This window comes from Panthera uncia, assembly GCF_023721935.1.
Source record: "Panthera uncia isolate 11264 chromosome B2 unlocalized genomic scaffold, Puncia_PCG_1.0 HiC_scaffold_24, whole genome shotgun sequence".
NCBI classification, from domain to species: Eukaryota; Metazoa; Chordata; class Mammalia; order Carnivora; family Felidae; genus Panthera; species Panthera uncia.
In genome coordinates this window covers 80,004,715-80,029,863 of record NW_026057580.1, presented here as the reverse complement: position 1 = coordinate 80,029,863, position 25,149 = coordinate 80,004,715, and the positions used below count along the sequence as shown (strand labels likewise).

General features: G+C 35.0%; 1 protein-coding gene across 1 annotated transcript in view; it reads left to right on the top strand.

Moving 5' to 3' along the window:
• Positions 1-25,149, top strand: part of TRDN (triadin) — a 275,510-nt gene that overhangs the window by 229,138 nt on the left and 21,223 nt on the right. Inside the window, exons 14-16 of the mRNA XM_049652957.1 lie at positions 3,937-3,990; positions 11,515-11,544; positions 21,900-21,929. Coding sequence (XP_049508914.1) covers positions 3,937-3,990; positions 11,515-11,544; positions 21,900-21,929 — 114 coding nt within the window. The remainder of the gene's footprint in view (positions 1-3,936; positions 3,991-11,514; positions 11,545-21,899; positions 21,930-25,149) is intronic.

Here is a 25,149-nt window from a genome sequence, read left to right as displayed (position 1 = left end):
GGGGGACTGGGGGATTGCTTAGAAAATATTTAAAATGTAAGTATGATCACTACAATACTATTATTCTTCGTCTATGTCCATTAGTCAAAGACCAGTACTAAACTCAGTATAGCAGTCCATTTGCCGTTAAAGTTATGCAAAGGGACATCTGGCTGGCTCAGCTGGTAGAGCATGTAGCTCTTGATCTCAGGGTTGTGAGTTCGAGATCATTACATTGGGTGTAGAGATTATTTAAAAATAAAGTTATGTGAAACCTACATTTCAAAACTCAATGAATTTATACTTCATATTAAAAGAAATCAGTATAGGGGTGCCTGGGTGGCTCAGTTGGTTAAGAGTCTGACTTTGACTCAGGTTGTGATCTCGCGTTTCACTTGTTTCAACCCCGTGTCTGGCTCTGTGCTGACAACTCAGAGCCTGGAACCTGCTTCAGATTCTTTGTCTCCCTCTCTCTCTACCCCTCCCCACCTTGTGCTCTGTCTCTCTCTCCCTCTCTCTCTCAAAAAAAAGTAAACATTTAAAAAAGAAAGAAAACAATAAAAGAAGTCAGTATAAACAAAGTCCTATAGACGAAGAGTTCGATGAAGAGTTCATGATATTAAAGTAATATTTAAACTTGTGTGTGAAAATTGATTCCTTAACAAAATATTTGCAGAATCATAATATTTTTTTTCAATTTTGTAAATTGGACTGTTCCATGTGTCTTATCTGATTCATGACAATTTGTTTATATAAACACATGTTTCAGGAACCTAAAAATACTAACTCACTAACTTCTCTGATGATTTTCTGCTAAAACATTCCAAGTAAATTATACTGGCACATTAATCTGGGTCTATCCTGTCTCCTTATCAATTTCAGAATTATTATAAGTTTTCATTAATTTTCCTATCATCTGATGTTTTAATTTAAATCATCGTATTTTATTTAAAACACATAACTATAAAAATTATCAAATAAAAGCTATAGAATGATGAAATCATTTGCTATAATAAAATTTTCATTTGGGACCCATGTAGAGGAGATAGTGAGTGATACAGAGAAAATAAGACTGGCCATCACTTGATAATTATTAAATGGGTGCTAAGAACATGGAGCTCATTATACTTTCTTCTTTAGTTTTATATATATTTGAAATTTTTCCAAATAAAAAGTTCCTTTTGCAGATGGCAGTGATAAAATCCAGAAATATTATTTATAATAAAGATTTTATGGATTTGATGTGTTTTCAGTCTTATGCGATTTTTGGTGTGGGTTTAATGCTGTGCATTTATTGTCTCAGAGTTGACTGCTTCCTTAAAGACTTGTGGTTTTGAAAACTGAAATGCTGTACACAAGCAGATATCAAATCCGATCACCTGTGCATATGTCCTCAATAGATTTGAGGCTGATGTCGGGTAGATGCAAGTTGGCAGACTTGTTGGAAAGCATTTAGTTTTAAACTTTTAATTTCTACTAGGATGTAGTTAATATAATAGTTGTGAATCAATATAAACTGACGTAAAAGCTTGAGATCAGAGAAAGAGTAAATGGAATTAGGAGTGATAAATAATATTTTACTGCCACAGACTTGAGAATCAGCTCCATTAAAGTTATTCCTTTGTGGGTGGACATTGTCTGTAGAATGACCCCTTTAAAATAACACCTTTTATCTGTGAACAGTATCATTTTTTAATTTTTTTTAAATTGTATTTTAGAAAAAGAGAGAGTGTGTGTGAGGGGTGGGAAGAAGTAGGGAGGATTTGGGGGGAATCGGACTGAATCTCAAGCAGGCTCCACCTTTAGCTTGATCTCATGCCCCTGGGATCATGACCTGAGCCAAAATCAAGAGTTAGATGTTCAACCTACTGAGCCACCTAAGCATCCCTGGGAACAGAATCTTTAATGCATCACTGTGCATTAGCAGATTGGTGGATTTTTAGGGAGTGGGGAAGAGGGAACAGAAAGAAGAGCCCATAGGATATGAGCCCTTAAAACATGCTCACTCAATGTGCACACAGTCAGATACCTGGTAAGGTTAGTGGAGATGTGACTCTTGAGAGTCTGTCACCTGTCAGGATACTCAAAGGGAAAATGCTGAATGGTCAGGGGCATGATCTGATCCCTGCCCACTGAGGGAGAAAGCAGATGACAGAGTAACGAATGATCAACAGGAGAAGTAATAGAACCCTAAGAAAAGTTTCCCATAATTCACAGTTGGGTGTATGGAGTATTCCAATAGAATCTTAGGTGTGGAGGGATCTTTTAGGAGCAGTGATCTGAGAGAACATAAAGGAAAAAGAGAAGATAGGAAAATCAGCTGTTAAAATTCTAAGGTACTATACTGACCACAATTTTTAAGTCTTCTTTTTAAAAATTAGGAACTACCTTACAATTCTCTGCTATGTTAAGATCTTTAAAGAAGGAAACACCATAGCAGGCTAGGGTACTTCTGATGATCTTTTGGACCTATTCTTTCATCCTTTCATCTATTTTTTCATTTACCAATATTTATTAAGTGGCTACTAAAAGCTAGTCACTTAGGTTAGAGGAAGGTTAGGTAAGGTTAGAGGAATACTTAAAAATTTAATATCTGTATATAAATCTTGGCTAAGTATTGAGGTGATTTATCCTAGGTGTGACAAAAATAGCACTAGCATGAAGCTGGCATGGATTTTTCCTTAAGAAAAAAAAATGACAATTAATAATAATGAGATTATAGGTAAAATCAAATCAATTTAATTTGGCAAAAGATATTTTCTCAGAATGATAAATAGGGTAATAATAAAAATTATATGTGAGTCAAATAAGATTTCTTTTATAAAATGCAGAATAAAAATTGGCATTTTCATAATCCTGAAAATTATGATATAAATGAATAATTAACCCACCAACAAGAGGTGAAGCATAAGTTAGAAATTAAACCTCTTTTGTTTGCCCAGAAAAACATGGAAACTTTGATTCTTTGCAAGTTATTCTGACACATCTTATAACTCTAACAGTGTAATATTAAATAAGCTGTAATCAACAGTTGATGATTCAATGAAAGATGGAATATATATGTATATATATGTATATATATATATGTATTAGCTACCACATTTACACATTGCTTAATGTATACACATAATAGGTCCTAAATAAACACATGATGAATGAATGAATAAAGGTCAACATCTATAACAAATGACCAAATCTTCATTCCCATATTATTAAATGATAATTTAATTATCAAAAACTTACAGAAGATAATTATGAAATCATTATTGAGTAAAATGGGAAATAAGCATTTCTATTTATAATCTTTATTTCCCCTTTACTTTTCATGCTAATTAAATAATTAAGTAGTTATCACATGTGTTTTTGTATCCTGTTTCTTTAAAGAGAAAATTCTGAAAAAATCAGAAACCTAAGACAAGAAAGAAGAAAGATTCAGAATGAAGTTTTCTTATTCCGTCACAATGCATACTGTCACCCGGGATCTCATGAATAGTGGAGTCGTGACGGGCATGCCAGCGATACAGGGAATGGCATCTTGAGTCAGACTGGTAGTGCATATTGGGAGTTCTGGACTTTATCCACATATTAGTCACTCAGTGAACTTCTATGAAACACTTTATGTCTACCTGTTCCGCCCATTTCAAAGCACTGATAATACAGGAATAGTTTACAAAGAATTCTGAGATTTTCAGATTCAGGTGGCAAACAAATGCAAAGTGTGCCATGACCAGACAACAATAAGGCAGTTTTGGGAAACTTTTTTTTTTTTTGGTCTCAATAAGCTTAATTCTTAATGATCCCTCTAACAATTGTATTCATTTCATAACAAAAATTCCGAGTGCCAAGGGCAATGTTTTTTATGTCTGTTTTTGATTTTCTACTCTCCCCCTTTTGGGGGGTTAAATATCTTTTGGAAATAGATCGCCATGGTAATTTATTTATCTTTTTCTTTATAAGAGCCAGGGAAAGCTCCTGAAACCAAACAAGGGACTACAAAAGTTGCAGCACAAGGTAAGCAATAAAACACTTCAAACATTCTATTTCTTTCTTTTTAGAAAGTACATAGCACTTTGAACAAAGCAAAAGCTGTTTATTGCAGAATAGCACCATCTGCTGGGTTATTACAGAAAATATTGTTGCATTAAAATACACATTTCAAGTATTTTATTTTTAGTACTTGGAGGAACCATAAAGGACCCAAGAGTTAGTATGTTGACTCCAAGTTTCAGTCATGGAGCTTTTAGTTATGTTTCTAAAAATAAGCCATATACTGATAGATGATAGAAAGATTGGTAGAGATTTACAAATAAATATAATTATTCCAATGTTTCCTTTGTGTAACATGTCAAATTAGAAAACTTAGTCAGAATGTTATTAAGTTAATATTATTTCATCTATATCAAGATTGCAGAAATTGGGTTCTGGATATGACTGCAAAGTAATCTCCCTAGTTTTTAGGAGCCATGTGAGAAAATCAGTTCCATCACTTAACAAATATTTTGGAGTCATCAGAAGTGGTTTCCTTTAAGAGATCTTTAAAAACATACTGATTCTTTAAAGCATCAGTTTGGGAAAGATACTTCTTTTAAACAATTTTTCTATAAAGTTATTTTTTAACCATCATCCAAAATCACATCCTTTGAGAAAGCTATTCTAAATCTTGTAACTCCAAGTCAACAGACTGGAATATGAATTATGTGACCATTATTCTTAAACCATGAGGAATAATCTGATATAAGGGAAGGACACAAGTATTCTGCCTTTTGTCATCTATGAAAACTTTGCAGAATTTAAGGGGGGAAAAGGGTAAAATGTTTAATAGAGAATATTTTTTTACTTTTTAAGTTTTTATTTTAATTTGTTAGTTGACATCCAGTGTTATATTAGTTTCTGGTGTACAATACAGTGATTCAACAGTTCCATACATCACCCAGAGCTCATCATGACAAGTGTAGTCCTTAATCCCCATCACCTTGTTAACCCATCCCACCACTCCACTCCAATAGAGAAAATCTTTGCTTTCTTGCCCACTACATTATACAATATCAAGCAATAAAGGATATGCATTTAGGTGGTATTACATTCGTTTCTGGGAAGAAGGCCTTTGTAGCAGACTCCTCAGCATATGACATATAACATGGTTGCATTTAATCCTGGACCCAACTATGTGCAGAATCATCCTGGTAAATACTGGTTACATGGGTTGGCTGCATTCCATTCCACTGACCCAATGATGTTATTTATAAGTAATGTATACTAAGAGGGCTGGGAGCTATAATACTAATTTTTAATTTTCATTTGATCATCATTTGATCATTTTTTTGTTTAAGAAAACAGAATCTTCTTTAGGAGAATTTTAATAGAGAGTATAACAAATATTACGGGAGGCAGAAAAGCAGGACAGGGGCGCCTGGGTGGTGCAGTCGGTTAAGCGTCCGACTTCAGCCAGGTCACAATCTCGCGGTCCGTGAGTTCGAGCCCCGCGTCAGGCTCCGGGCTGATGGCTCGGAGCCTGGAGCCTGTTTCCGATTCTGTGTCTCCCTCTCTCTCTACCCCTCCCCCGTTCATGCTCTGTCTCTCTCTGTCCCAAAAATAAATAAAAAACGTTGAAAAAAAAAATTAAAAAAAAAAAAAAAAAAGAAAAGCAGGACAAATATTATCACTTTTGGTTTTTATTCATGAAAATGCAACTCGGAGTCAGGTCCTCAAGTATCATGGTTAATATATAGATGTTATCATTAAAAACAAAACAACAACAGCAACAAAACAAAAAAAAAAGCAAAACCAACCAAACAAACAAAAAAACACTTGCCCTGGGACACTTCTGCTTTGATTGAAGCTTCTGAGGACTTCGTGGTGTGGAACTGCCACTTGAGGCAAGAGTTTAATGCTGCTTTAGTCTCATATTAGAGGAATTCAAGGGGAGGAAATTGCAGAGATATCTGGAAACTTGCTTCAAATTTGAGCTTCAGACCTTGGGCTCTTCGTTTTTGCATTCCAACTATGCTGGACAAGGAAGCCTCAGAAATTATTCTTTTGGAATAAAAGACTTACTGTTGAGTCTTTAATACCGTGGAGTTTCAAAGTCTCGTTAGAGCCGTTCTTTTAAGAAATTAGATAAGTGTGTTGATTAAACATAGTGCACAAAGCACTGTTCACTAGAATGGCAATGACACATCAAAAGAGGGACACTTCAAGCAGGAATAAATGTCACTTGTGTTGTGCACATCTTCCATAGATCTTTCTTAGGTTTTATAATACCATAGTCATATTATTAATCATGCATAGAAATAATTAATAGTTGCATATACTTTATTAGAAGACAGAGCTTAAGCACAATTGGCAGTATTGCTGTAGCAGAGGCTGATATTTTTGAAGTAAACAATATCTTTTTTTTAATGTTTATTTATTTTTGAGAGACAGAGAGCGAAAACAAGAGAGTGAGTAGGGAAGGACAGAGAGAGGGAGAGATACAGAATCTGAAGCAGGCTCCAGGCTCCGAGCTGTCAGCACAGGGCCTGATGCAGGGCTCAGACACACAAACCGTGAGATCATGACCTGAGCCAAAGTCGGACGCTTAACTGACTGAGCCACCCAGGCGCCCTGATATTTTTGAAGTATAAAGTGACAAAATTGATAATGATGCTTATATTGTGGTAAAAGACTAGAATATATCTCTTCATTTATTTACTTTTTAAACTTTTTTAACAAAGGGAATATTTAATATCTAGTTTTATATAAGCTGTGTGTAAATATGTAAATATTTTGCTCTATTATTAATATTTATCACACATTTTTTGGAAGTATATTTAAAGAATTTAAGAAAGTTTTGAGACACTGAGAAGAATATGAAAAAAATGACTCTATACTATAGATTATAAGTTGGAGATACAAGAAATTGAAATAATAACATAAATAGAATATCATGTAATGCTGAATTGACTTGTAGAGATAATAAATGTCATATTAGTTAAGACAAAGTGATTTTTAGTAAGTTGGGTTGAGGGATTCTTAATGGATGAGGAGAGGATGACTTCATGTGGGCTTGGAGAATGACTAAAGAATAAACTGGCAGTAGAAAAGCATTGCTAGTGTAGATGGCTTTAAATAAAGAGTTAGTGATAATTGTGAAAGGTTATTGTCATTATCAAGTTATGAGACAACCTCAACTATGATGGTGTCAGTGACCTCGGAAAGCTGCAACTAAGTTGGATATTTAAAAAAACGCTAATTGATAGAAGATACACAATGAAACAAGAGAAGATTAAAACAGTACTGAGCTTTTAAGGCTGGGTGAATAGGATGATTTAATTGTCAAAAATAAGTCCCAGGGAGGGCACCTGGGTGGCTCAGTTGGTTAGGAGTCTGACTTCTGCTCAAGTCATGATCTCACAGTTGGTGTGTCCAAGCCCCAGGTCGGGCTCTGTGCTGACATCTTAGAGCATGGAGCCTGCTTGAAATTTTGTGTCTCCCTGTCTCTGGGCCCCTCACCCACTCGTGTTCTCTCTCTCTCTCTCTCTCTCTCTCTCTCTCTTTCTCTCTCTCAAAAATGAATGATCATTAAAAAATTTTTAAAAATAAATCCCGGGGAAAGGAACTAACTTAAGGGAGAAGATGAGGATTCATTTTTCGGTGGATTTATGCTGAGCAGATGGAGGGTCATCCACGCAGTGAATTTTCTGTATAGCCCGTAAGAACTAGGTGGGAGATCAATCTGATTCATAGACATTACATAATAAATTGTGTTGAAAAAATGGAATTAGACTAAAATGGAAAAGTGACAAGAAAAATAAGGAATTTTTTTAAAATTAGGCAGATGCAATGGTTGGGCAGACACCTGCTGACAATGAAATGCTCAAGGAAGGACAGAAGTTACAACAGAAATCACCTTAAAAGATGAGTCTATATGCATCATACATTCATCTGTGTTAGCGTATTTCCAGTGGCTTTTTTTTCCCCTTTGGATTTCTAAAGCAAACATTAAAAGTCTTTGATATATTATAGATAGAAAATAGAAAGAGAACAAGACAACTAAAATGTTAACCATTGCAGTCTCATTGGAATATGAAAACAAAGAGTCCAATAATGAAGAATCATGTCTACTCAGCAGATTCAGGGTCATCGAGCCACATAATCCAGTGAAATAGAATTAGGCAAGTTGAATGAGAGTCTGCAGTGGGACACATGGAACAAAAGTTAGAAAACCGTTCTGGAAGCAGCTGGATCCCTAAAGCCTGGTTTGAATTAACTTCTGGAGTGGAATCCAGCTTGACAGACCACATGGCTTTCCAGATGGCTGTGAATAAAAGCCACTCATTTTAAGGAACACAGGGCAAGAAGCAAAGCCAGCGTCAACTATGAAGGAATAGGCCAAACTTTTTCATTCAACTCTTGTTACTGTAGAGTTTGAAACCAAAACTATTGAAGAATATGAAAGTAGGAAAGAGGAACACTTATACACATACCCACATGCCTACACTTGCATATGAATGCGTTGTTCTTCTTAGATTATTTTAGAAATAAAAAAAAACTGCAAAAGATTTTGCCTATTTTTGGAGGGCTTTTCTTCTCTGTAGAATTCAAAAGAGATAACGGGTTTTCAAAATGCATTCATGTTCTCAGTCCTTTTTCTGGCATTGGTTGTCCTCAACGAGTGTGTTTATTGCCAAACTGGTGAAGTTTAGGGCCACTCTCTTGCCAGGGCATCTCCCAGGACTCTCTGGGCAGCATTTTTTTCTTTAAAGTTTATTTATTTTGAGAGAAAGAGAGAGAGTGCGCTAGGGAGGGGCAGAAAAAGAGGGAGAGAGAATATCCCAAGCTGGCTGCATGCCATCAGCATGAAGCCTGACCTGTGGCTTGAATCCACAAACTGTGAGATCATGACCTGAGCCAAAACCAGGAGTCAGACACTTAACCAACTGAGCCGCCCAGGTGCCCCTGCTTTTATGGTTTTAATTTATTTTTTATTCATATATATATATATATATATATTTTTTTTTTTTTTTTTTGAGAGAGAGAGAGAGCATGAGCTGAGGAGGGACAGAAAGACAGAGAGAGACAGAGACTCCCAAGGAGGCTCCACCCCATCAGCATGGAGCACGATGCGGGGCTTGATTTCATGAATCACAAGATCCTAACCTGAGCTGAAATCAAGAGTTAAGCATTTAATCAACTGAGCCACCCAGCTGCCCCTGGACAGCAATTTTTAAAATTTTTTAAAAAATTTATTTATTTTGAGAGAGAGAGAGAGAAAGTAGGGGAGGGACAGAGAGAGGGAGAAAGAGAATCGCATGTAGGCTCTGCACTGTCAGTGCAGAGTCCAATGTGGGGCCCAAACCCATGAACTGTGAGATTGTGACCTGAGCTGAAACCAAGAATCAGACACTTGACTGACTGACCCACCCAGGCACCCCTGGACAGCAATTTTTTGATTTGTGAATTTGTGTTATTTTGCTTTTGTTGAAAGAGCTCTCTACCTAAATCCTTTGATCCCACTTACTAGAGACTCAAATATTGGGAAATAGTGTCAAGATAATTATATAGGAGAAAAACAAAATAAAATATGTCTCTCGCAGTAAATTAAAGGACAAATCCATTTCACTGTTTTTCTTTACTATACAAATTCCAGGCAAAATACAAAAATTAGTGAATTCCAGAATCAAAATGTTTACTTATTGGATGATTTTGAAAATTATAAAGCTTCTTGGAGGAGATTCATACTTGTAAAGCACTAACAACAAATAAACCTACTGAGTCAAACCTATAGGGTTTGCTGAAATTATGCCTCATGGCTTTGAAATCTATCAGGTGTTGCTCATATCTTCTAATTCTTTTTAGTTGTCTTCATTACTATCCTCATTATGTCATTGAAATAGACAGATGCTTTAACTTAAAAAATATTATAAATGTAGATCCTTTATACATTTTGTATCTTACAGTTAAAATCCTCTTAAATGGAACAAATGTTATAAGGTAGAATTATTTAGGTTGTAAAATAATTTTTTACTACAAAAGTAACAATGCTTAATGACATTTAGAAAATAGAAAACAAAATAACCTATAATAAATTAAATTAATGAATTTAAAGATATTCCCTTTCAGTCTTTTGTTCCTGACTTTTAGACCTAACTCTGTTAGTTGTTTTCTTTTTTTTTTTAAATATTTTTTAACATTTATTCATTTCTGAAAGGCAGAGAGAGAGAGACAGAGCGTGAATGGGGGAGGGGCAGAGAGAGAGGGAGACACAGAAACAGAAGCAGGCTCCAGGCTCTGAGCTGTCAGCACAGAGATCAATGCAGGGCTTGAACTCATGAACTGTGAGATCATGACCTGAGCTGAAGTCGGCCATTTAACCAACTGAGCCACACAGGCGCCCCTGTTTGTTGTTTTCTGTATGAGCCTGTGCAAACCATTTATTGTCTGTAATGTAGGTTTCTTCCTTTGGGCTGCTTTCCTCAAAAGGCTACTGTGAAACCCCAGTGAGAAGACGCTTTAGTAATCGTAGCCCAGACTAAACACCCAAAGTAGTCTTACATGTTGGTTCTAAGTGGTCCCCCAAATTCTTTTTTTTTTTTAGTTTTTTTGTTTATTTTGAGAGAGAGTGGAGGGGGCAAAAAGAGGGAGAGCGAAAATCTCAAGCAGGCTCTGCACTGTCAGCATGGAGCCCACTTGGGGCTCAATCTCACCGAACGATGAATTGAAACCACTGAGCCACCCAGGTGCACCAGTCCCCCAAATTCTAATTCACTCAGGCAGGATTACTTTAAGGAGATGTGCACAATCTCTGATTCAACTTGTGTGACCTAAGGCTTCTTTGAGTGGGTTTGGCTCCTGAATGAACTTTACACAAAACCAGGAGTCATCCTATTTGGAGCAATCCCCAGCTAACCCTACGTGTTTTTGGTGGCAAACACATGTTACAACCTAGATCCAGATTTAGATTCATGATCCAGGATTAGATGAAATCCACCACAGAGGAAGTCAGAATTCAAAGATGATTAAAATGTGCTATGCCTTTTCTCTGTGTAAAGGTGGCATACATTTGCTGAAAGGAGGGTGGGACTTGCTGAAATGGTACCTTTTAAACACAACTACTGCAAATGTGTATAATAAACTGGTATACAATTTCTTAGTAGTTAGGCAGAGATAATTTATTAAATATTACTTTCATTTTGGGCATAGATCTATTCATATTCTTCTAGAAGTGTTTGTGGTTTTCTCAGATACAACAATTTCAAACCTAAGATGAACTTATACTAAACATATACTGTACTTATTAATTTGACTTCTTGTCTATGTTATGACATACTTTTTAATTCTTTTTATGGTTTTATGCTTATATCTGAGTTACTAAAAAACACTCATATGAAATAATATTTTCAGGTTATTCTCTTATTGCAGATTTCGATGGATTAATTTGTGCATAGATATCCACTCAATTTATAAATACATGGAATGCTTTCTCATATTCCCAGGAGTATTCTGAAGAATGATCATTTAATATGTCTTAACATGATTTTATTTATCTTATTTCAGCAACAGCTAAAAAAGATGAAAAGAAGGAAGGTATGTTTAATGCAAAAATTCCACTATGCCTTTTATGTAAACAATTTACCAAAATTCAGAGTTGAGTTTTGACTACCATCCTGTCTGTATTTCCTTTGGATAACTGGATCTATATTATGTATACATTTCTCATGAATGTATTTTTGTACTTTACCTCATGTAAATGGGTGAACTACTTTTCAAAAAAATTGTTTTCATTTAAAAAATTTATTTATTTAAAATTTTTTTTCAAAGTTCATTTATTTTTGAGACAGAGAGAGACAGAGCATGAGTGAGGGAAGAGCAGAGAGGGAGACACAGAACCCAAAGCAGGCTCCAGGCTCTGAGCTGTCAGCACAAAGCCTGAAGCGGGGCTCAAAACCACATATCATGAGATGGTTACCTGAGCTGAAGTCAGACACTCAACTGACTGAGCCACCCAGGTGTCCCATGTTTATTTATTTATTTTGAGAGAGACAGAGACAGCATGAGTGTCAGAGTAGTAGAGAGAATCCCAAGCAGGCTCCTCATTGTCAGCACAGAGTTCAATGTGGGGCTTGAACTCACAAACCGTGAGATCGTGACCTGAGCCGAAATCAAGAGTTGGTCACTTAACTGACTGAATCACCCAGGTTGCCCCTCAAAAATAAATTTTAAATCTCATCTCTCTCAAGATAAAGGAGATAAAACATAACCTCTCAAAATCTCAGAACTTTTACTCTATTAACTACTAATCTCTGACACTGACCAGCAACTGATGCTACTTTGGTCTATTAAGTTGCAAATAAGTTATAGTCCATCCCCTGCACACCACCTCCTTTTGTCAGAATGTCCTGAGATGGAGTAAAATATTCTTGCTGTCAAAGAAAACTTGCACCCAATAGAATTTAACAGGTAAGGAAGATTTTATTTAAGACTCTTGCAATAGGACTCAAGTCCATTGTAATAGGAGAAGTTGAACTCTCAACACCACTGAAACAAAAAGCCTAAGAATTTTAAAGCTCTGAGATGAGCTAGTGGAAAGGTACTGGAGGACACAGGGTTGTTGGGGCATGGGGTGCGAGTCATTGTGATTAGGCCATCTGTGTTACTAGTTGTTGCTTATTGAAGTTAGGCTCCTACCTTCCCATAGAGATTGGGAGATAGGGGCACTGTGTTCTTTGATGATTACATTTCAAAAGGATGCCTCATCAGTCCTGAGAAAGATACTTCTCGGTATAGACAATTTATACTTCAAAGGAACAGGGAAAGAATGTACAATTGCAAGTTTTCTAGGGACGCCTGGGTGACTCAGTCAAAGTGTCAACTTTGGCTCAGGTTACGATCTCATAGTTTGTGGGTTGGAGCCCCGCATCAGGCTCTGTGTTGACAGCTCAGAGCCTGGAGCTTGCTTCAATTTCTGTGTCTCCCTCTCTCTCTGCTTCTCCCTTCCTCATGCTCTGTCTCTCCCTTTCTCTCAAAAATAAATAAACATTAAAAAAATTTAAAAAATTACAATTGCAAGTTTTCTAAAGCAAATGTACTAATAAAAGGGAAATCGAGGGTCTATAACCTGTCTAAAATTTAGTCAAGCTAAGAGAAATACTAAGGTCATCTCAGTCACAATGGTTTTATTTAGAGAGGTGTTTCTTATGCACCCTGACAATACTTAGACAGGATCTAAATATCACCACTGTTTATTAATCCAGGCTTATTTTCTTAGTAAAAATAGTATGAAGATACAAGCAATCATTGCTAACTTTGAAAATGACAGTTGTATCCAATTAATGTTATGTAATTTGAGAAAAATGCAAAGCAAGTGTTATATTTAATATTTAGTATCATCAGAATTTTGCATAATCATAGTTTGGGAGTCATATTCTGCTTCTATTAAACAAGAATCTAAGAGTTCATGGATATGAGACAGAAAAAATATTTTTGTTGGTCATTATTTGTTCAGGGAGAGAAAAACCATGGTATCATAATAAAGCCTAAAAAGACACATTAGTATGTTTGTCTTCAAGAGATTGAAATCAGTATTAATTACGCATGTACATATAGCAAATCTTTCAGTATATTCTGGAAATTATATCACTTACATGATCAACACTGTGATGAGGATACAGATATGTTACAAGAAAAAAAGAGGTAGTAAGTTTTTGATAAGACAGTAACTACTCAAAATGTTAACTACTTTGATAAGACACTACTCAAAAATGTTAATCTTTCCCCCACCATTCTTTCTTGGGAATAAAGAACAATTTACCATTTAAGTTAAGAAAAAGAATAATATGAACAGCTATTTTTCCGTTTGTTAGCATTCAAACCAAAGTATTAAAAGACTTTTGGGTATATACAACAGTAGTCAAATTACTAACTGAACAACTTTAGGCTATATATGGTTCTTTTTTCTCATTGCTATGGCTCCTGGATTTTTTTGTTCTATTTTTCCTGAATTTGCTGCCTCATTTTCTTTTTCTTTTTTTGAGAAATTGTTTGTAATCAGTATGCAATATTTGGAAGAGCTTGGAGAGCTTGGGTAGAGCTTTGCCATGGAGATTCAAGTGATCCAGTGTCCACCACCAACTATAAAATGTATAAATTACATACCCCTATTATTATTATTATTATTATCATTATTATTATTATTATTGGTGTTGTTTTCAAAGAGTTTCATAGATTATCTTTTATCTCTTATTTGGAAAAGTTTTGTAATTGTGAATATTATGATGTTTAAGAGAAAAGACAGCTATCTAGAATAATTTTCATTGTTTCCAGTGTATAAATGGAGAACAGACTCAATGTCCAGCTATTCTAGCCAGCCGTTTGATTTTGTTTCATGAGCTTCTATTTCCCTTTCTCCTGTTAAGCAAGGCTGAGAGGTATATGGACATATGTTTCTTGACTCTAGTTTCTTATTTTCTATAATCTCAATAAGATTATTGCAATCTTTTCCCTAGAGGCAGGAAGCACACGTTTATCCAAATGAGACATAGTTAGTACAAATAACCAGATACAATTTGGATTTTCAACATTTTCCTTATACAAAGTTTATTTCTACTCACATGCAAACTTTTGGGGTATAATTCAAAGATATTAATGGTTGACAGCTTTCCTAGAGAAGAAGAGAATGAGGAGGGCTTTAAGAATTAATTAGAATGTTCTGTGAAGTTCTTTTGTTAGTGAATTATAAAATGCGGAAACAAAAGTGCATACCAATGATCTGTGCACCGGGGGGCAAAGGGTTTCTTGCATAGTGAACTCTGAAGATTTGTTTTTAATCTTAAAATCTTATCCCCCTATGTCCCATCAAGTCTCTTTTAGAAACCTTAAGAAGAGAGACCCTTGGCTGCACTGAGCTTTGCCCATCACTTTTACTGTTCTTTGGACTTCGGGCATCAGAGCAACCATATCTTAGCTTAAGTGGAGTGACATTTTTGAATATTCAACTGGGGTCCTTTTGCAAGCCCTTTTCTACTGAAATTCCCCTTGTATGCCACTCTTTCTCCCCTTACAGACATTTTACTTGTTATCTGTTAACACATGTTCTTTCTTATTTTCCATTAGTTCTCAAAGTCAAGTTCCATTAAACTGCATTTTTCACTATAAAATGTGCTTATTCTCTATTTCTTCTTATGTCATTGCCCCACTCTCCTTGTAGACGAGGAGACTCAAATTCTGGGGTAAGCTTCAATCACTGTTACTCCTTTGCCCCTGGCATTTTGTCTTCTAGAATTTTTAATTTGGTTGAACTCTCTTTGGTTTAATCTTGTCTAAAATAATTAGAATGGCTGATCTTCATTCACAGCTTCCAGCCCTCTAGCTTTCACCTCACATTGCCGCTTGTGATCTCACATTAGTTTTTCTAACTTCTCATGTGGACCAGGGTAATCATCTCTGAAGTCACAGGTCCTCAAAATGTGGTCAAGGACTCTTGGGGGTCCTGGAGACCCTCTCAGTGGTTCCTCAAGGTCAAAACTATTTTTGTAAAAACATGAAGTCATCGTGTGCCTTGTTCATTCTTATCCTCCCATGAGTATGCACTGGCATTTTCCAGAGGCTACATAATTTGTGATTCTGCAACAGATTGAATACTTAAGCAGATATGCAAATCCAACCATCTTCTCATTAAGCTAGACATTAATAAGATTCACAAAAATGTAGAACAAAGTCACTCATCTCACCATTTCTTTTGTATTGGAAAATATATTTGTCATAAAAATATTTATGTTAACATGTAACATGTTTATTCTTTTTTTAAATTTTTTTAACGTTTAATTATTATTATTAGACAGAGACAGAACATGAGCATGGGAGGGGCAGAAAGAGGGGGATACACAGAAACCGAAGCAAGCTCCAGGCTCTGAGCTGTCAGCACAGAGCCCGATGTGGGGCTTGAACTCACAAACCATGAGATCATGACCTGAGCCGAAGTCGGATGCTTAACCAACTGAGCCACCCAGGCGCCCCTATTCTTTTTTAATAAACGCATAAGCAAATATATTTTTTAAATTTTTCTCAATTTTAATAATTTTAGGTTTATTTATTTATTTTTAGAGGAAGAGAGAGAGACAGAGACAGAGAGAGTCCCAAGTAGGCACCAGACTGTCAATGAAGAGCCTAAAGCAGGGCTTGAACCCACAAACGAGGAGATCATGACCTGAGCCTAAATCCAGAGCCAGATACTTAACCCACTGAGCCATTCAGGTGCCCTTCAACCTTAATTTTTAAAATTATAAGTATCAATGGATAGAAACTGCATAAATAAAAGCTGTTTGGGATCTTTTAAAATTGTGAAGAAGTTAAAGGATTTCTGAGATGAAAAGTTTGAGAATCTCTAACCTAAATAATAATCCTACCTATAACATTTTCTCTAATACTTTCCTCCAAAATATTCAATTGGCTTCACACAATTTTTCCTGTTTTTACCTACTTAAAATATTCAGTAGTTTCACCTCAACCACAAAATATAGTCTACAGGTCTTAACCTATAATCCAAGTCCTTATGGTCTGTTTTCTGACCTCCTGTCATGCACACAGCTAGGCAAAGTCAAAGCCAAGGCCTAAATAATTCCACCAGTAAAGATACAATGAGCCCTCTTGAGATAGAGACAATTCATTACTTTCATGGTCAGCAAAAGCAACAGTATCTGAAGGTGTCAGCACGTCATGGTTCTTGTCGTACACAACAAAAAATGATGACACCCCCCAAAAGAGGCCAGAGAATGCAACACAAGTTAAGAACATTTCAGTGGTGAGGAGCCAATTCTAGACCACATACACTCACATGGTTTTATGGTCTGCAATTCTATTCTCAAGGGTTCTAGGCGGGAGAACTCAGGAGGCAATAAGAAGCTGCCTATGACAGCCTCCCATCCTATTATGTTCCGGAAAGATCATGAGGCATTCCACAGAGACTCACATTAGCTATGGTTTAAAACTTGGCCTGTATGGCTTACATGGATATGTGCACGACCATCATGGCACCATGGTGGAATCTTTTCCCTATACTTCTATCCACTTTCTTTCGTTATGTATTACATACTTCTATACCAAGTCATTCTCAACTTTTAGCATAGAACTTGCTGTCTTGCCTTTGTTCCTGCTGTCATCATAGTAGACTTTATCCTTTCCTTTTCCTTCAACATTTTATTCAATGATTTTAGGGCTCAGGAAAAATTCTACTTCCTCTAAGACATCTGTCTGACCCTCTCAATTAAATAGTTTCTTTTTTCATTTATAATCTTCCATCAGAATTTATTTATACCTCCCTACCATTGCTTATTTCTTGCCACCTGGTACTTCATATTACTAGTTTCCAAATTCCATCTACTCTAATTGACTTTAAAACTTCTGAGTAAAGGCACCATATCTAAGTCAGTTTTATCTTATATTGGGACTAACACATTTCCTCAGTTATCACATTGCTTAATAAATATTTATTCTGTGAATGAATCAATAATGTCTAGGACTCTTAAGATCAATAGGAGAGCCACAAGAAATATGAGTAGGTATTCATCCCAGGGAAGGAAGAATTTTTTTTAATTATTATTGGAAGTTATATTCCAGGGAGATTTTTAGGTCTGAGAAATCATAGCCAAAAACTGACAATTTCATCGTAGGTATATTTTGATCACTAACTGCTACTTGGGTTGCACTAACACATCTAGGTAGATCCCATTCATTTAAACTTAGCTTCACTTATGAATTCTTAGGGGCTGGAAAGCCTTTGACTTCTCCAACACAGTTTATCTTCTGAAGGACATAGTTTCATTGAGAACGGGCTGGATTACATTTCTCATTTATTATAGCTAGAACAAGAGCGAGGAGAGCTGAATGCATGTGAGAATTATAGGATCTAGGGCTTCAGAATTGAGATCTGAAGGGAGATTATATTGAAAAACAAAGCAAAATATAAAATATCTGTTATTGTAAACAAGTAAAGGTGTCAACGGGGCAAGTTATACAAAGAAAATGGAATACTTCATCATATGCATTATTAGACTATGTAGAATTAATTTTTCCCTTCAATGAAATTGATATACCATTTTTCTCTGGCATCATCTACGAATATAGTAGACCATACCAGATACAGTAGTCCCCCTTTCTCCGTGGCTTCATTTTGGCAGTTTCAATCCCCTGAGGTCAACCACCACCTAGAAGCAAATGAACCTCCTTCTGACACATGGCTAGAAGTTCAACAGTAGTCTAACATCAATCATAATGCCTATGTCATTCACCTCACTTTACCTCATCACACAGGCATTTTATCATTTCACATTGTCACAAGAAGAGTGACTACAGTACAGTAAGACATTTTAAGAGAGACCATATTCACATGACTTTTATTACAGTATACTGTTATAATTTGTCTATTTTATTATTATTATTGCTAATCTCTTGCTGTGCCTAATTTATAAATTAAACTTTATCATATGTATGCATGTAGAGGAAAAAAAACATAGGATACACAGGGTTTGGTACTATCTGCAGTTTGAGGCATCCACTGGGAGTCTGGAATGTACCCCGCCACCCCGCCCCAGATGAGGGACACTACTGTGCATCGCTAGCAATGAGTGAATGATGAATTAAACAGATTGCTAACACATCACTTCTTTTAAATCACAGCTGCTGTGAGTCTTGATGTTCTTAATAAAAGACTGTTGTTCAGATTATTGGGCATATGGTCTTTAGGAAAGTATATTAACTTAGTAAGCCTTTATCATATTTTTAAGCTGTTTCAGCAGAATGCTGAGAGGGTATAATGAAGCCTAATAGCCTGAGTATTAATGGCTAGTACTAATAGCTTTTCAGGGTCAGTATGTGATCTTTCAGTTCCAAGCATTATGTTTTTGGTTGCTCAGGTATTTTACTTGTAGAAGTCTCCTGCTGTGTTGACTCCTAACCCCCAAACATGATTCTAAAATGGTACTTTAAGTTAATTTCACTATAGCTCCCAGTTTTTAGAACAAATGTAGTGAACTTTTGAAAGATTTATCTGGTTAGATCGTGGCTTATAATTTTGTTACATTTCTTCTTCATGAAACACTTTACTTTATCTGAATAAATTCTATGCTGATCTGATCCTGGACTTCAAATGATTTGTTTACTCTTTCATTTCAGTACAATTGATATATAATACATTATATTACCAATTCCTATTATGAGGGTGAAAGAATGCAGATTAAAACAGCAGACATTTCACAGCTAAATATTGTATTTAGCTTTCCACACCTCCCCCATGCCAGCATCTAGTCAAAGAATAGGGGTGGGGTGGAAATAGTCTTCTCATCTGCCACATTTCATCCTCTGTCCCACCGATCTTCCCAAACTTGATTTTCAATTGTATTCTTTTTTCAAAAGTTTTAAAAAGTTTTTATTTTATTTTTGAGAGAGAGAAAGAGAGCACTTGGGGGGAGGGGCAGAGAGAGAGGGAGACAGAGAATCGAAGCAGGCTCCAGGCTCTGAGTTGTCAGCCCAGAGCCTGGTGTGGGGCTTGGGGCTTGAACTCACAAACCAAGAGATCATGATCTGAGCCAAAGTTGGACACTTAACTGACTGAGCCACCCAGGTGCCCCATTCAATTGTATTCCTGAATAATCATGTGCCCGCCACAATCTTCCTGTGTTTTCTATATTGGCTGTATTCTAGGCTCAAAAGATTACTCTGTGAGAGTCGCGTGACTTTTTGGGCAGGCAGAAATCCTACTCCAGTATATTGGAGCCAAATTAATTGAGAATTTACAATGATCATTGAACTTTTCACTTCATAACTTCAGCTGTTGTGCTATACAAATCCATATTTGTATTACTAATAAATTGTTAGACATATGAGTAAGATGATATTTATCATATTCATATATGAAATTATTTTATTTAATATTTTTCTATATATTTGTGTTACTTGCTTATCTGATTAGGATAATTACTCATGAAGGAAATGAATGAGAAATTGTTTGCAAAGCACTTTTATTTTATTTTATTTACTTATTTTTTAATGTTTATTTATTTTTGAGAGAGAGAGAGAATGTGTGTGAGGAGCAGGGAAGGACAGAGAGAGGGAGACACAGAATCTGAAGCAGGCAGCTGTCAGCACAGAGCCCAACTCAGGGCTCGAACCCACGAACCATGAGATCATGAAGAGCCAAAGTTGGACACCCAATGGACTGAACCACCCAGGCGTCCTGTAAAGCACATTTTAAATAACAAATTTAGCCTACTCAATTATAGTTCCAGATGAGAAACTAAATATCAAGAAACCATTTTTTGAGGGGGTGGGAAGGATGTTAAGAAAAATCTAGTCTAATATTCTTTATACTGTGCCATGCTGGACATACTAATGCTTAATAGATGCTTACTTATAAGTAAATTTTTTATTCCAAGGACTTATTATTTTTCATAATAAGGTTTGTTTGTACATGAAACATACTCCTATTACAGAAAAATGAGAAACTCACAGGTTGCAAAAATATCATTTTAATGACTGTATTTTTCTATTATGTGGATATCCTATGAATTCTTTAAGAGTTCCACTACTGTTCAGAGGGTACTGTTTAATATTCCCATTATTTAGAAATATAAAACAATTTCATGGAAAAGTCTCTTTCTATGTATATTTTTATGATAATTTTCCATTTTTCTCTTTGGATTTCTAGTAGTGGACTTACTGTATCAAAACCATGCTCATTTTTATGACTTTCTAGGTTATTTCTCCAGTTGCCTTCCTAAAATGTGTTTCTAGCTTATACTTCTATGAAAGTGAGTTTTTACTTTTACAACACTATTACTGTCATTGGTTGTCATTTTTTCTTAAAACAACTCAGTTGACCATGTAACTGCTTTTTGTGGATAAACTCCTATTCATTGTCATCTTTAAACATTTTAGCTCCATTACTTCATTGTGGAAGTAAAATCATGGACCCAACTACATTCCTATATGACCCACAAATCCATTAGCTTACATATTATTAGTGAATGTCTACTGTTCTCAGTTCTAAAGCATATAATTATCAGCCCGAAAACAGTTTATCTACCTTTTCCAATGATCAATTTATAGTTCCTTATTATAATTCTAATTTCAGTAATATCCAGAAAATTTCAAAGTTAATTTACAGAAGAGGTAAAGAAAAAAAAACATGGAAAAAAATAAATATTTCTAAGCAGAAACTTAAGATGCCTCTATACTAAAGTAAAATGGGATCAACATCTCTCGTTTTATTTTCAAGTGATAGGAACAGAAAGTTGCATGGTCTAAATACTAAAAAATAGTAAAATTTTTCATAATTAAACTGAACACACAAAAGACAAATAAAACAGATGCCTGTTGACTATTGAATACACATTAATTATTACTTTATGGCAGCTACGAAGAATGATGATGTGTGCATCAGTAACCTAAGTGACAACCTCAACCTGTTTTGTTTCACAGAAATAATTGAATATTTGTATTGTAAATATATTGATTGCTCAGAGAGTGTAAAGCAGGTCATCTGGGTGGCTCCAGATTGAACAATTGAAACTTCAGACTAAATTCATGGGCTTTAGCCCATCTTTATGGGAACAGACCATATATTTTCTCAGTTTGACTTTCTATGAAAGAGTTACCAGCTTTGATAGGCACAATGTAATCTCTGTGCAAATCATATATGGATATTTTTTATCTCTTTTCTTTTTTGTAATCTTTATATTTCAGAAAATTTCTTATGTACTACCTCACTCTAATACTCATCTACTCAAAAACAGAGTAATTTCTCTTTAAGCCTCATATTCTAGAAATATATAATGCAATCAGTGCATTTTATTGAAGATTACTTCAGAGTGTTTGGCATTTTACTGTAAACTAATAAATTGTTAATTTATCATATCTGCTTTATCAATAATTTATCTTTGTGTTTTCAGATTCTAAGAAAACAAAAACAACTATAGAAGGTATTGGAAATATTTTCTTTCTCTGCCTTATATTTGATGAATCCCCAAATTGCATTTATCCTTCAAGGACTATTGTAGAAGAAAAAAACTACATATAGGATAAGGAGAGAAGGGGAGAGAGAGAAAAAGATTGAGAATGAGAGAAAGTCAAATCTTTTCTGACAATATTGCTATTAGAAATATTTAACAAAATAAAAAATAAATATTGCCTATGTTTACCTTTCACAATAATTGTTTTCAAAGAAATGTTTTCTTGACAAGAAATTGTATAATGTTCAGTATCAAGCATTTATTTTACCAGAAAGCATAAATTCACTTAATCTTGAATACACCAGCATCAATTAGGAACTGAATCATTACTTTAAGTCTTGAATAGAATCATAACTCATCTGGCAAGTATACCTGTTTCTTTTGTATTTGTTCATATGGGTTTACGTGTTCACCTGTGTTTAAGAAGTCTGCAAGGTATAAATCACTGAAAATGATTAAACAGTGCAATTCTAAGTCAATTTATTGTCACACAATGTTTTGCACTCAAATTATGGAAACACCTACAGTAATTGCCAGTAATTTAGAGCAACACTGAAATTTAAGGAAAGAGATAGGGAAAGGGGCTGGAAAAATTATAGTCTAGTCCATATGTTCGGAGAGCAGTTTTATCTTTAAAAGTTTTAAGAACAATTGTTTTGTTTTGTTTTTTATTTCTTCCAGCAGAACAACCCAAGGGAAAAAGTAAGGAAATACATGCAAAGTATATTTGTGTATATGTTTTTTCTCTTTACTATCATTATTGGCCTGCTGATAGACTTGCAGTTTTGAATCTCTTTTTTTTGTTTTATGCATGTGAACTCTGTTGGTTGTTTTTCTGTCAGTATGAAAAAGTACACAACCTGAGGGTCAGAGGGACTGAAAACCATGGCAATCATTCTCAAAGTCCATTTCCAAATTCATACAATCATCTAATAATATTATCCACAGCCGCATAACTAAAAATACAACTTCATTCCATTAACCAAAACTGTGAGTGTAAATATAATTCCTGTAATCTGGTAAGTTCTCAGTCCTTAAAAAAGACCAAATAGAATTTATTTTTCAGGCTGGTTTCATAACCTCTTTCTCATTATCTTTCTTCTTGCAATCCATAAATATTTTGGTATGTTCATATTATATATATGACATTTTGTTCTTGACATGATTTACCCTTATAAGCACCTGAGCTCCGTGTAATAGCATTGCTTGAAATCCATCCCTTAGGCAGCATCTACTGCTGCTTTAACACTATGTTAAAGCTGTTTGCTAACAGTAAAGCCAGATACCTTGAGGTTGTATCTTTTGCAAATATACGCTATCCTCTGAAGAAATTCGGATATATTGAACAAATGGAAACAAAAAGCCCCAACTTAACCCTACTCGATCAGCTATTAAAAATCATCACATCCCCAGAATGTAGAGCTTTTAAGGATCCCAGTGATATTAAAAAACATCTGTTTTAAAATATATACCATTTTTGAAAATTTTATGTATGTTTTGGTACTGTAAAAGGTTAGGATGCTGAGGCATTCTGTGTCATAAAAATGCTCTAAATGTACTGTGGGATGAATCATGAAATTATAGTGCAACTCAGCCAGGGGGAGCAATCTATCTATAGAGAAGTATGTGTTCCTTCAGTTTCAGATTTATGTGAGTGCACTGCTGCTGATGAGCACGAGCACACGGAAACAGAAACACTGTATAAACCATTGCACCAGCAGAAAAATGAAGGACAACCAGAGATTTGAAAAATGATATTAAATTATACACACACACACACACACACACACACACACATATACACACATATATAACCCTAAGGCCCTCGCTTTATTGCAGTCTATATAATTTAAAAGATCCTGCAGACACACTGTGTCTCCTTGACAATCTCGGGAGCATTGGTAGATTTAATTTAAGAAAAAAATGCCTTCCCAGGCATTCATTTACATCCCAACTGCTTCCTTCTTTGAGAAATTCAGTGGATTGTGACTTGGGCAGTAATAAGAAAAAGAAAACGAATTTTCCTCTAAACAACTATTAATTATTTCTAAATTAACTTATTTGTTCTGGTTTATCATCTAGACTTGGCTTTTATTGTTGTTAATGTTGTATCTTTTAATTTGTTTGATTTCATTTTTTTGTCTTTAAGATTGTTTTATTCAATTACACATCTTTAACCCTATATTCTTATTTTGCTTTTACTTTTCTAGTTGTCACAATTAAGAAGTTTTTTCTTTAGTTAAAAAAAAATCATGATAGGGAAACAGTGAAGAGTACATGGAGCCTTCCTATACATAGTTTTGAAAATTCTCATGATCTATAATTTTTTCAAAATAAAAAGTAAAAAAAATCAATCATAGATATGATTTGGCAGTTTTATAAATTTATATTTATTAAAAATAATTCAATAATTACATCCTGAATTATCCTATATAAGTGCTCTCAACAGCATTTTTCCTCATGTTGTTCCAAATTAGCACAGGTATTTTTTGCTTGTATGATGGCTTTCTGATGTTGATTGGAAGGCCCCCTTGTTTTACTTTGAAATTTCACATATCGCCAGGATTGAATTTTGATGCATACCCAGATTACTCCCACTATGTTTTTGATGGTCATCACTTTGCAAATTTATTAGAAATGTTACATGATTGGTGCTCCGGTCCCACAGTAAATTAAGCAACATATTTAATTACTCCATGTTTTTCAAACAACTTTTGGGAATGTTCTTACTGTCTTTAATTTTAGCTAAATCACCTAAGTGTCTGCTTTTTGACTTGTAACACTTGGTCAAGTCATTTGTTTTATTTGTTTTACTGCCTGGGTGCAACCTTGTGAGTGGGTAAATTGCTCTTTATACTTAACATGACTACACTCTTGATAAACAAATTACACACTTGAGAAGCTCATGAGATGACCAGAGAGATTTGATGGCACTCTATGTTTCTGAAATACAGTTCTTAGAATTCTTTCAACGTAAACATCTCCCAGTCTCCAAAATGTATTCATTGAATGAAACTTAAGAAATCTTCACATACCTTCTCTTTAAAAAATCCGATAATAATATACCTATGTTAAAACATGCCTTGAAAATCTTCTTTTAAATTAATTTGACAACCTTGTCAAGGGGAAAAAAAGGATTGCAGATAATAACACTCCATATAAAATTAGTACTTGCACTTTATGTAAAATT